The sequence below is a fragment of the Trachypithecus francoisi genome, unplaced genomic scaffold (genome assembly GCF_009764315.1).
Source record: "Trachypithecus francoisi isolate TF-2019V2 unplaced genomic scaffold, Tfra_2.0 Lachesis_group13, whole genome shotgun sequence".
NCBI lineage: Eukaryota > Metazoa > Chordata > Mammalia > Primates > Cercopithecidae > Trachypithecus > Trachypithecus francoisi.
In genome coordinates, this window is record NW_022681458.1 from 26,732,568 (window position 1) to 26,745,965 (window position 13,398).

Below are 13,398 nucleotides of genomic sequence, written 5' to 3' on the forward strand. Positions count from 1 at the left end.
CAATACGTGTATTTTATTTTTACTAAAAATAGGTCTCTATATGACCTATAACTATATGTATGTACATATAATATATATGCATATATATGTATGTACATATAAGATGTATGCATATATGTATGTACATATATATAGTTTCTGGCTCGTTAGTTTAATATTATAAACATATTTGTAAGGGAATGCTTTTTTTTCTATAATATTACTTAAAATGCTTTCTTAGTAGTTCATATAGATATACTGTGGTTTCTTTAAACAATCACTTTATTCTTAAATATTTAGGTTTCAGTTTTTCCAAGTCGTTGCTATTATCAAATAACTTTATAACAACTATATCCATATACATCACTGAAAATTCTTACCTCATTATTTTTGATCAATTTTTTAAAACGTCATTGCCGCATTAAAGGTTCATACATTTTTACTACTGTTCAGAGAGCATATGTCATTTATACTTTTACCAGTATTATGTGAGAATGCTTGCTACATTTTACCTTTCCTAAATTAGATGTTATCTTATTTATTTATTTTTGTTTATTTTTCTTTCTTAACCTAACTGCTCAGCATGGTAGCAATCTTCTTTTAATATGTGAAAAAACTTACAGAGGAAATTGTATGTTACTTATACATTTTTTCTTTTAGAAACTATTTGCTTTTATGATTAGGAAAAGCTTCCCTATTCTCAGAACAAGTTAATATTTACAGTAGTTTCAACATACCTTCATGATTTTATTTTTTAGATTTATAATTTTAATCCAACTTAAATTTTTTTATCTTTTTATATAATAGGTAAGGTAGTAATGTAATTTCACTTTTTTTTAAAAAATGAACTTTTCTAGAACAATACATTCTTTCATCAGATATTTGGATGTCACCTTAATTGTATACTAAATTGTAATACACACATGGGTTACTTTTTTAGATTCTAGTCACTTCTGTTTATTTCTGTTCCAATAGCACATTGGTTAAAATTACATTTTATATATTAATAGAGCTGGTAGGTTGAATTTTCCGATGCCCCAAATGCATTTTTTCATGTATTTAAAATTTTCACAAGAAATGTTTATTTTGTCAGCTTATTTAAAAAGTTACATCCCATAGAAAATTGCATAGAATTTCTGTTTAATTTATTGTTAGATAACCTAATACATTTGAGTTTTTACATTTAGAAACCTGATTTGTTTCCTTATTATTTTTAATGGTTTTAATAAACTTTGTGGCTTTTGTGAAACATGTATCCCCCCAAATTAATGTTTATTCATTTTCTCTGGAATGTCTTTTGTAGTTTTTGGCCTATTTTAAAAATAGAGTCATTGATCTTTTTAAAACAATCAATTTCTAAGAGCTCTTTCTATATGAGAATTATGGGATAAAGTAGGTATTAAATCGTTTCTCCTGATTAACTACCCAGTTTCCCAGCACAGTTTGTTCTGCAAACCTGCTTTTCCCCATTGATGTGAAGTACAACTTCATCGCATACCAAATTTTCATATGTAGTTAGGTCTGTTAAACTTTCGATTACATTTTATTGATATCTCTGCATCATTCGCTAGTGCCAAAGTTTTCCTGTAATACATATATGTTGAATACATATATTAATACATATATTTAATGTATATATTTTATATGTTTATGTGTGTGTGTATATATATGTTTTGACATCTGCACATTCATTTTGTACCGTTATCTCACTAAATTCTCTTGTTTATAGTAGTTTTTGCCAATTTTCTTGGGGCTTTCAAGAATACAATCTCATATCATCTGCAAATAGTGACATTTTTACCTCTTTCTTTCTAATTTTCCTCTTCTGAATTCTCTTTTCGAATTACATTAGCTAGTATGAATGTATTCATCTATCTATCTATCTGAAATGTAAAATGATAGCAGACATCCTTGTCTATACCTGACTTTATCGGGAGAATGTCTTTAGTGTTTACCTACTAAACATAATTCTGGCCTTTTAGGCTGAGGTAGGTATATTTTTACCATGCAAAAATTGTCCACTTCAGTCTTGTTTTATCAAGAATATTTGTCACTACTTTTTGCGTATTCATGTGTAATGTCATTTTATAGAAATGATAACCTGCTCTTTCTCCTCAATTTACTAACAATGCAAATTATACTAACAGGGTTCCTAATATTGAACTATCTTTGCAGATCCCTACTAAATCCCACTTGGTTAGGCTGTGTAATTATTTTAATCTCCTGCTGGCTTCTGTTTACTAACAAAATATACAATGCCTTTCTCACAACCTCTGAAAATCCAGTTTATTCATGAATTTTTTTTTTTTTTTTTTTTTTTTTTTTTGAGACGGAGTCTTGTTCTGTCACCCAGGCTGGAGTGCAAGGGCATGATCTCGGCTCACTGCAACCTCCGCCTCCTGGGTTGAAGCAATTCTTATGCCTCAGCCTTCTGAGTAGCTGGGATTACAGGCACACACCACACACAGTTTTTTTTTTTGTTTTATTTTTGTTTTTGGTTTTAGTAGATACTGGGTTTCACCATGTTGGCCAGGCTGGTCTCGAATTCCTGACCTTGTCATCTGCCCACTACAGCTTCCCAGTGTGCTGGGATTACAGGCGAGAGCCACCACCCCCTGCCTTTTCATGACTTCGATAGAAAAACTCGGGTGAGATTAAACCCTGACCTGAGATGATATTAGACTCATTATATTTATCCAGTTTCCTTAGTATCATTATTACATATTTTGTTGCAGAAATGTTCATGTAATTGATTGAATAATGCTTTCCTAGACCACTAGTAATGTATCATACAATATATGAACTGCATTTCCTCTGTGAAATCTAGAACTCAGGGATTTAGATTGAGGATTTTGTAATGGTATTTTATTTAAGATTTCCCCATTAGTAATCATAAGCAAGGTAGCTTTTTAGCTTCATTTTTTCAGTTTGCAATCTTTGCTTTGTATCAATATTATACACCATTTAAAAAAAGAAAGCTTTTTTTCTTGCCTTTTCTCTAGAAAAATGTCAATAAAATTAGGATTATTTTTTCTTCAAATGTTTGATAAAATATTTTAAATTATAAAAATATAGATTTGTAAAAATTATTTAACAAAGAGGCCTGTGAAATAAAATATAAAATTTCCCTGCTTCTAGATTCTTACTTCCACTTCTTATTTCCTCTTCTGATCACTGGATTACTGTTAAAAATTTGGTGTGTATTCTTTCAGAACTTTATCAATGCAACATGCAAAAATAAAAAGGGGTTTTAAAATAATCTAATTTGATTTTTTAGTGAGATAATAATTTTTGTATTTTGTGAAACTTTGTATTTTGTATGTGAACTACCTGTTCACATCTTTCTATTGTTTTTATTGTTAATTTGTAAATATTTAATGTTTTAAAGACGTTAGCTCTTTTCTCTACCTTCTCATTTCTGCCTAAAACTAATCATCGAATCATTATTAACATTCTATTATGTAGCCACTTACCTTTTTTCCTTTACACATACAAACTCAATATCTATTTAAAATGGTATCTTATTGGCCGGGCACAGTGGCTCACAGCTGTAATCCCAGCACTTTAGGAGGCTGAGGTGGGAGGATAACTAGTCAGGAGTTCAAGACCAGCCTCACCAACACAGTGAAAACCTCTCTCTACTAAAAATACAAAAATTAGCCGGGCATGGTAGCAGGTGCCTGTAATCCTAGCTACTTGGGAGGCTGAGGCAGGACAATCACTTCAACCTGGGAGGCAGAGGTTGCAGTGAGCCGAGATGATGCCACTGAACTCCAGCCTGGGTAACAGAACTAGACTCTGTCTCAAAATAAAATAAAAAAAGATTTTTGTTTTATTATAAGATACATATTTATCTTATTTTAAATTATGTAACATAGAATGTACACATTAGATATATAGTATACATTATATTACATATAAAATGATATATATTCTTGTATATAGTTTTTGCTTTATTATACCTGGCAGTAAAAAATATCAGTAGTCTTTTAAAAGGCTGTTTTTATTTAATTACCCCAGTGAAGAATTATTAGATTTTCTACCAACTTCTCACTCATAAAATGGCGTGAATGTGGGACAAAGTACAAAAGGTGAAACTGCTGACTTTCAGTGATGTAAACATTTTGAAAGAAAGTGTCTTTTTAAAAGTTTATAACATTTTCTCCACTCTTTCTTAAATCTTCTCAACTCTTTCCTTTTTGCTGACATGAGGAACCATCAATCCCACATTATCATCAACAAAAAATTGGCTTCCTGTTGTTTTAATTTCTATTTCCTTATCCTTTTGGTGATTAAGTATTATATAGTTTTATATATTTATTAGATAATTCATTTTCTTATGTAAATTTCCTTTATTTGCTCTTTGCCCATTTCCTTCCCTGTAGAATTGTTTTCCTTTCTTGTTTATTTTAAGGAGCTCTTTGTATATTAGAGATATTGACAATTTTTTTGGCAAATATGTTCTCCCAAGGACCTTTAGAAGGTATTGGGTGGCTCTTTCTTATTTGTGCATAGCTCATCCCCTTTGTTGTCCTCTTCTTTTCTATTAATATTTGCCCTTTTCCCTAGTTTATTTTCTGCCATTTTGCATCACTACTAAACTAGAAGAGAGTGAGGGACATAGAATTAAATATTTGAACAGGGCTTGTGACTTTTAGTTGAAAGGAACTGAAAACTTAATGTGTATACAGGATTTTGTAGGAGTGTTCTGTCTTTTCAAATTTTTCATGGCCTAACATTTCCTTCTGAGTCTTGAATAATGACTGACTGTATATTCCAGTGAAAACACAGAACTCACTGGCATACCAGCTAATGAAATGTAAAATATGCAGTCTGTCATTTGGATGCTCCAATGATCAAATATTTTGATAATTGACTACACATTTTATTTTTTAATGAAGAGATTCAGCATTCTATAACTATGGATTCTTAATGACTTGGGACAAAACTATTAGCATGTATGAACAACTGAAGAATGAGTGGCTGCAGAGCAAGAGTTTGAAATTAATATTAATTCACATACAAAAATAAATGATGGGTATTCTTAGCTATATATATATAATGTATACTTATAGCCACATTACTAGTCAAATTTATGGTCAGTTTCCAAATGTTTGAAATATTTCTGTGACATTCCAAGCCATAATGTTTTCTTTAAACAGATGCTGTGCTAAATTATTTTTTTCATACCATAAAAACAAAAATCCATAAAGAGTGCTCATTAATTCACATGGAAAGGCCTGGGGCTGAAAGATAGGTCAAAGTAACACAATCTTAGGGAAAGAAAAACAGTCTGAAAATGTCATATTTTTCAGGAAGGCATTTGTATTGCTAGCTCTTGGAGCTGTGTAAAGGAAAGAGAAACAGATGCTTAATATTTTTAGAAACAATAAATTCCTATGTCAATCCCAATTCTCACCAAATAAAAAATTACTCTCATCTTTTTCCTCCTATTATGAGTCTTACATAGACTCTGTCCAGTCATTCATATCTTTCCTTAGTGTTTTTATTTTATTCAGGCTACATTGATAGACTATTCTTGGTGCTAAATTAATTTTAATATGAATAGATTACTGTATATTTTACAGTTGGGTATAGTCATTGATAGCCATTGAAAATCTGATTTATGGTAATCACTGAGACAAGACAATTTAAAACTCTCTATACAATTAGAGAAAATTCCTGGAAATACTTGTTCTTAAATTTATTCTTAAAATTATATTATCAAGAATAAAGACATGGTACCATTGTTTAGGGAGTAGATTACCCTGCACTTTATAATACTAAAATATTTATTTCTAAAGATAATTGTTTATTTTCCTTGGTAAACTGTTTTACAGAAAAACTATGTACATATTGTTATGCTTCTTTGTTTTGTTTGTTCTTAAATATCAAAACAAATATTTCTATGTTAGTTGAATGTGGAGTTATAGGGTTAGGTGTGATGGATTATATCACATTCAAAAGTTTATATCTTTAATATAAAGTTTATATCATATTTTAAAAGTTTTATAACTTTAATGCCTCATGCTTTTGGCAAGTTGTAATTCAGGAAGGGAGAAAAATCAATTTTAATATGAAAAAAGAAAGTATTTGACGCCAAGGTAATCAGCATTTATGCAAACTGAAAATTACTTGCCCGCCAAAACAACCATTTATGAAGATTTAAGAAAATATAGAAAATGTTATGACTGTTTATAAATTAAAATTCATTGTGTCTACCTTGAATCCATAGGATATATTTTTAGCTTATTGTTGTTTTTTAAAAATCTATGAACATAGCAACTATATTTAAAATAGTTTACACTATAATGGGCATATTTATTATGGTTATAGTTAATAACCATATATAATGAGATAGACTTAAATCGTGTGTTGGAAATTTAAGTTATTCCAGTTATGCTGTCATAATAAACATTTATTTTTCCTCCAAATCTTCTCTATGTCATTCATCTGTTTCTTTTTTCTGGGCTAGGCTTAGAATGAGAGTCAACAAAACCTGGGATTCAGTCTGTCTTTGGTGGTTCTTGATATACTCTTCTTTGGCAATGATTATACTTTAGTTTTGGGGCATATGTGACTAACTAGCGGCATTTAATAACAAAAAGATAACATCTCATAATGTTATATTACAATCAGTCCTTCCACTAATTTAAATTCAGATTCATTTCCCTTATTTAAGAAAAGAAAATTTGTTTGAAAGTACCAAGAGGGAACAGAAGTGGCCATTTCCTAGTGCTTCATGATTTAAAAAAATCAGCAAACTTAACTAATATACCTTGTGTACTTAGCATCTGTTTATCAGAAATACCAGTGGTTACTAATTAATTAACTGTTTGAACAAGTAAAGTCTATTCATTATACACTTTTGTACAAAGAGGATTTCATTTGGAGAGAAATTTCTACTCTGACATGATTGAGAGAAAAAGGATAATCTTGGGTGACATCAAATTAAGTGTGACTAGTTTGTAGTGGCTGATTTAACGTATGACATAGACATTAACTGTGGGTATATTATGGGCTTTAGTGTGGGATCACTAGAAGGATGTGATAGATGCATGTGTAAAAACTATATTTTAAACATATGCATTACATGTTCTAATTCTACGAGTACGCTGGAAGTGTCTAGACAAGAAATTTTAACTAGAACCATAATTGTGAGACAAAGCTAAAAGTGAGACAAAGCTAAAAGTGAGACAAAGCTAACCAGAGCCACCTGGGGAAGGAAAGAGCCTCAAGGACTTGTTCACACAGTTGTTTCTAAGGGAAAAAAGAAAAAAAAAATAGGGTCTTCAGTCCAAGACCTGTCAATCCAATTTTTAAAGATTGATTAGGTAGCTGAGTTTTTTTTCCTTTTATCCTTGGAGAAAATGAAAAATAACACTTTCTCTTCTACTTTAGACTCACCATTCATATACTTTATGACAGTTTGGTCTCACCTGAGCCATCTCTTCTCTAGGACAAATTATGCTAACTCTTTCTGTCTGTTCCCATAGGTCCTATTTTTCAACCATTAAATCATCTTACTGTTCTTTCTTGTATCTTTTCCAGTTTCTTCAGTCCCTTTAAAATTTTGAAGTCTTAAATTTAATGTCTTTGCATATATTTATGTTAGATGAGATAAAACTTGAGGAACGTTATTTCTTCCTGCTAAGTGAGAGAGACGGTCACTATGACAGGTAGATTGGAGAAAGGAGACAAGAAGAAAAAGAGAAGCCAGATGAACAACTTAATATTCAAGTTATTGGGTTTCTATGATCAGAAATAGCAAAATCTGTGTCTGGAAAATGTCACAAAGGTTTTCAATAAGTCCTTTGGAAGATACCAAAACACAAAAAATTATCAGAAACAACCAGAGCTACTTAAAAAATCTTTCGAAAAGATTTTTTTATCTTTTGTAAAAGATAAAAGATACCTTTATGTTTATTTTTACTAATTATCCTTCTGTAAAGGAAAAGATTAGTAAGTGAGCTCCAAATTCAGAGCAAAAAACAGAGAAAGATGGCCACTGCCAACTCAAGAAAAGGGATAGGAATTTAGCATGAGAGTGAGTGAGCTTATCTTAACTGGGGGCTAGAACCATTTTTCAAGCAATATTATTGACAGAGGGAACATTTGTGGAATGTGGCCTAGTAAAGAATTATGTTTTCCTTTTTGGTAGTACATGGTCACAAGGCAAAGTGCGCTGTTGGCTCTGTTGATGCACTGTCTTGGGTTTATAGTGTTGCATTGTCTTCTCTGCAGCATCATGTTGATTTGGGGTGATTAGGATATTATAGTTGGTTCAACCTCTCCATTCCATGAGGGACAAAAAGGAAACTATAATGTTGTAAATAAAAGAAGTTTCCCTCTGTAGCAGTTACTGTGAGAGAACAGTTCCACTATAATAAAAACCTTGAATAAAAGCCCTAAACTGTTTAATCTTTATTACTTCAATTTAAGTGCATTGATAATTTTATTTACTATTTCTTGAATTTTATATTTAACTTTAAACCTAAGGTCTTATCTATGTTCAAAACAAAATACCTGGCTTTTACCCTACTCTATATCCTGGGTCATGTACCACAAAATGGGGTGAACTGCTTCATTGGCTCTACAAAAGAGAGAAATGCAGTCACTACAAAAGGATGGTACTATATTCTTTCCAATATCCTCCTTTTAAATCAACATGAAATAATAGGGATCACAACAAAGTCAGCTTACAATAGCTTTCATTCCCCAGATGGAAAGCTGCACGATAAACCCACTGCAGCTTTATTTTCATTTTAAGGTGGGATAAAACTATACATCTGCCATGCCCATATTGGAAAGCCACAGGCAGATCTTAGAGGGCTCTTGCATTGAATGGTGTGCAGTAGTGAGATATTTGTATTTTGTGCTAACCCCTCTTTGAAAGCTAATGCAGTGTAGTCTTACCATTTTTGCAGACAGGACAACATTGTTCTGGTTCATAGACTGGGTTGACACACTCAGGAACTGCGCAGTCTGCTACAACACAGTGAACTTCATTGCTGGGCTCACAGCGACACCATTCACATGGAGAGGGCTAGGAACAAATCTAAAATTAGCCCCTTTTCTCCTATAACTTAATGCTTGCACATTCATATGCTGTCAGAAGACAAAACATCAGTGCTTATTATTTTGGCTTTACTGTATTAATTCCATTTACCATGTCTATGATCATTCTCCCCCGGTGAAAGGCAACCTAGATACCCAAGCCACAGTGGATTACAACCTGCACTCAGGATGCTGTGAACAAGTAAAGCACCTGTTTATGACTTTTCCTATATCTTATGTTCCTACTTTCCAGAGAAATATTTGCATAACTAATATGTCATCTCCTGGTTTGTTTTCCAGATGTACTGGTTGCTCTGACCTCATTGGTAAATAGGCATTCTACTGGAATATGTAAGATAATTTTTGCCATCTGTCATTTTATTCTTCTTGAGAAAGGAGAATTACTGAGAAACAAGAAAATGGTAAGTGGACATCTGTACCCTTTGTGTGAACTCTTTTTCAAGCTAACTTAGACTCTAAATGGCATTTTTCAATGTGAATATTAGAGAAGATTGCATTTAGGAACCAAACATCCAGGTACTGCCTCTTGAAAGATTTAGTGAATACCTTTCATCTTGCCTGCTTGCTTTTATGAATGAACAAATCGACTGGCTTAAAAAGCCACTATGTAAGAGTCAAAGACTCTAAAAATGGAACTAAAAATGATAATTAAGAGAAAAAAATTAAGCATCAGAAAAGAACATTTGTTTTTGCAGTACTTACCGACCGAGAGTGTTTGGAATTTTCTATTTCCTTTCTAGAAACTGCCTATGGCACAAATAATCTAAAGCAGGGGCCACCCTCTGACTTTCTCATCCTTTGTAAATTCTATCTCTACTTTTCTCATGGAACAGCAGTTTAAAATTCTGGAATGAAAATTTGAAGGTGTCAGAAGTCATAAAACGTCCACACTTTTCAAATCAAGCCATTTGTTCTTAGAAAGTTCTGCCTCCAGTCTGATGCCACAGATCCTCACCTGCAAATTGTGCTAATTAAAGCCCTCTTCCCTTGTTTCAGTGACTACTGTCCAAAACCCTTGTCAGCTCTTATTTCTTCCCTGGATCTGGAAATCTGTGTAATATCAATGCTTCTTAACTCAGGCAGTCTGTAGGTGTAGATGGCAACCCTTCAACTAATTATTTTAAAAATTCATTTTGTTTTTGCTTTCTGCTTGGAGAATGATAGCCTAACCTTAAATTACTTTGCTTTCAAATTTACTATGAACAAAACAATTAGCCATAGGATCTGTGGTAAAGTATGGCTATTTGTTAACATGATCGATACATTTTTGAAGGGTGCAGTTAAAGTCTTTACCATGTGGTGAGTTGTGTTTAAAGATTTCAGAGAAATCTATTGCATTCTCAGGGTGAAATGTTTCTGATGCTTCTCTGCTAAATAATCGCAGAGAATTAAGAAAAAGATTAGAACCTACAGTACATTATTTAATGGAGAAAATTAGCAAATAAGAGCTGGAAACTCTTGTTGCTCTTTTGCTCCTTATTTTGCAAACCTGATTGCGATATCTAAAATTCCCAAGCAAATTTGTCAGAATTTTCCCCTTTCCTTGGTTAATTACAAAGCAGTATTTTCACATAGCCTTCTGAAATGCAGCAAAGACTTGGACTGTATTTACTGCCAGTATGGGGGAAAAAGGAAGCCACTAGTATAATCCCTTCCCCACAGCTAGCTAGCATTGTTTATTCTTTCTGGTTGCCTTCTTGTTGAAGGAAGGGCTGGTTTGTACAACTCTAGTGAACTGATTCAGGGAATAAAAATTCTGAAGAGAATCCTAAATTTTCAAATTCAAAATGTTTACTTCAAAATAACTATAGTCTTTAAGAAAGATTTGTTGAATAATTAGATTCCCAGCTCTGATGAGGAACTATCATTCTAATGTAAACACTGGCATTGTACTAAGCAATTTTCCTATATCTACTCACTTATTTCTTAATTCTGTGAAGCAAGACTTGTTTTTATCTTCATCTCACAGATGAGGAAATTGGCTGAGAAAGGTTTAATAGCTTTCCTAGGGCCTATGGTAGTAAGAGGCAAAGGCAGGATTTGAATCCAGTAGCCTAACTGCTATAATGGACTGCCACTTGATAACAAGAATCACCATTCTGTGTACTGATGCTCTTGCTCAGAAAGAGAAGTTCATTAACTTGGGTGTTTGGTGCATAATGAGATCATTATGGAAACTTAGAGCTTTTTAACTTTCTACAAATGTGAGTTAGAAAACTGTAGTTGCCAAAGTTAGGTGGCCACAAGGGTTGCATTCTTGGGGACCTCAGCATCTTCAAGCTTTGGAGCCCGGTAAGTAGATGTGCAGGCATCTGGAGAAGTGTTAACAGGTAATAATCCAGTAAAGACCAATAAAGCATTGGAAACTGAGAAATATTCTGACGAAGAGCTAAGACCACAAGGCTTAGTGATAAGAGTATATCTGATTTTTTGAAGAGGGTTTAAATAGTGAAAAACATAAATGAGAAAAATAAAAACATCACATTAATCATTGGTGGCTTCTCACCCTGCCCTGAACTTGGCTTTATTTATGTACTGTATGCCATCCCTTTCTGACTCAGAATCTCTTATATGCATGTGATTTCCTCTTCTGTTTTCATTAAATTGTTTTTGCAAATGATCTGTCTCTATTTTAGTGCACTTTTTCTTGTGTCAAGCCTCCATGTGCCCCTCTGATCCCGCTGTAAACACTCAATCAAATGTAACCCATCGACCTCACGCTAGAACCCCTTTCCATCCTCTCCAGACTTGCCAAGCCTCTTTCCTTTCATAATCTTACAATTCTGGCACTATTGTTGTCCTCTTGCTCAACTTGACTTTCTCCATTGCCCCTGCCTGCCCCTGCATTTGTAAAAAGATATTGCTTGAACAGCAGTAAGTTACTAGGAGTGTGCAGGGTGCTACTTTGACATTAAGTTCAAACTTTAAAAATACTTCCCACTTACAGTGTAAAACGCATGGTACTTTGGATAAATCTCTACATCTTAAGCATTGAGCTGGTTACAGATTTTCTTGTATTGGGTTGTTCCACGTTGAAAACTAGAGATTAAACCTGAAAATGTCCCTGTAAAACCAAAGGTTAAAGAATAAAGCTATCCTTAGAGAAACAGAGAATGCTGAAAGAAGTACCTGGAAAAATTATTTCTACTAGCATTTTTTAAGAAGAACATGTGAAATTATGACTAGTACATGGCTTTTGCCAGCTAGAGATTGGTAAGTATGGTGATTGAATTATACCATCCTAAAATTTTATACAAGAAAACTCTTTTTCTAAGAAACCTTTTTACTTTAGCATGCGTTTTTATTTGTGAGAAGTGGCACAGCATATTGATTAAAGGCATAAGTTCTTAGGTTAAACTATCTGCTTATAAATCCTCAAGCCATCACTTGCTACCTATGTGATACCAGACGAATTACTTACTACTTGCAATCCTCAGTTAATGGCATAATAATAATCATCACTCACCTATGTTGTACAAATGAGAAAATATATGTAATAAGGTTAGCTTAGGATTTTAAATGCAATAATTGATCAGCTAGTACCAGCTTTTTTAGACTGTGAAAAAACTGATAATGCAGAAACTCTTAATTAATTTTAAATGTTATTCATCAAAAGATTGTAACAGAATGGCATATACAAGATAATGATAATAATGACAATTCAGAGGAATATATGAATAAATTTTGGAGGGATTAAGCAAAAACAGTTACTATGGTTAAACTATAAGTACTTTTTTGACTTATTTAATGAAAATATTTTATTAGAAAATTCTATTTATCTTTATAAATTATGTATTCTTTCTTGCATCTATATAGTCTATCAATTTTTTTTATTATACTTTAAGTTCTAGGGTACATTTGCACAATGTGCAGGTTTGTTACATATGTATACATTGCCATGTTGGTGTGCTGCACCCATTAACTTGTCATTTACACTAGGTATATCTTCTAATGCTATCCCTCCCCCTGCCCCCACCTCACAACAGGCCCGGGTGTGTGATGTTCCTCTTCCTGTGTCCAAGTGATCTCATTGTTCAGTTTCCACCTATGAGTGAGAACACATGGTGTTTGGTTTTTGTCCTTGTGATAGTTTGCTAAGAATGATGGTTTCCAGCTTCATTCATGTCCCTACAAAGGACATGAACTCATCCTTTTTTATGGCTGCATGGTATTCCATGGTGTATATATGCCGCATTTTCTTAATCCAGTCTATCACTGATGGACATTTGTGTTGTTTCCAAGTCTTTGCTATTGTGAATAGTGCCACAATAAACATACATGTGCATGTATAGCAGCATGATTTATAATCCTTTGCGTATTTACCCAGTAATGGGATGGCTG

At 32.9% G+C, this 13,398-nt stretch overlaps 1 protein-coding gene across 3 annotated transcripts in view; it reads right to left on the minus strand.

Annotated features, from left to right (window-relative positions):
* Positions 1–13,398, minus strand: part of VWC2L (von Willebrand factor C domain containing 2 like) — a 171,861-nt gene that overhangs the window by 135,950 nt on the left and 22,513 nt on the right. For 2 of the 3 annotated variants that reach the window (XR_004441588.1, XM_033230385.1), the window contains exon 3: positions 8,896–9,025. The exons of the other annotated variant lie outside the window; for it this stretch is intronic. Coding sequence is in view for 1 of the 2 variants with exons in the window: in XM_033230385.1 (XP_033086276.1) it covers positions 8,896–9,025 (130 nt within the window). In the remaining variant the exon portion in view is untranslated. The remainder of the gene's footprint in view (positions 1–8,895; positions 9,026–13,398) is intronic. 3 annotated transcript variants of the gene reach the window in all.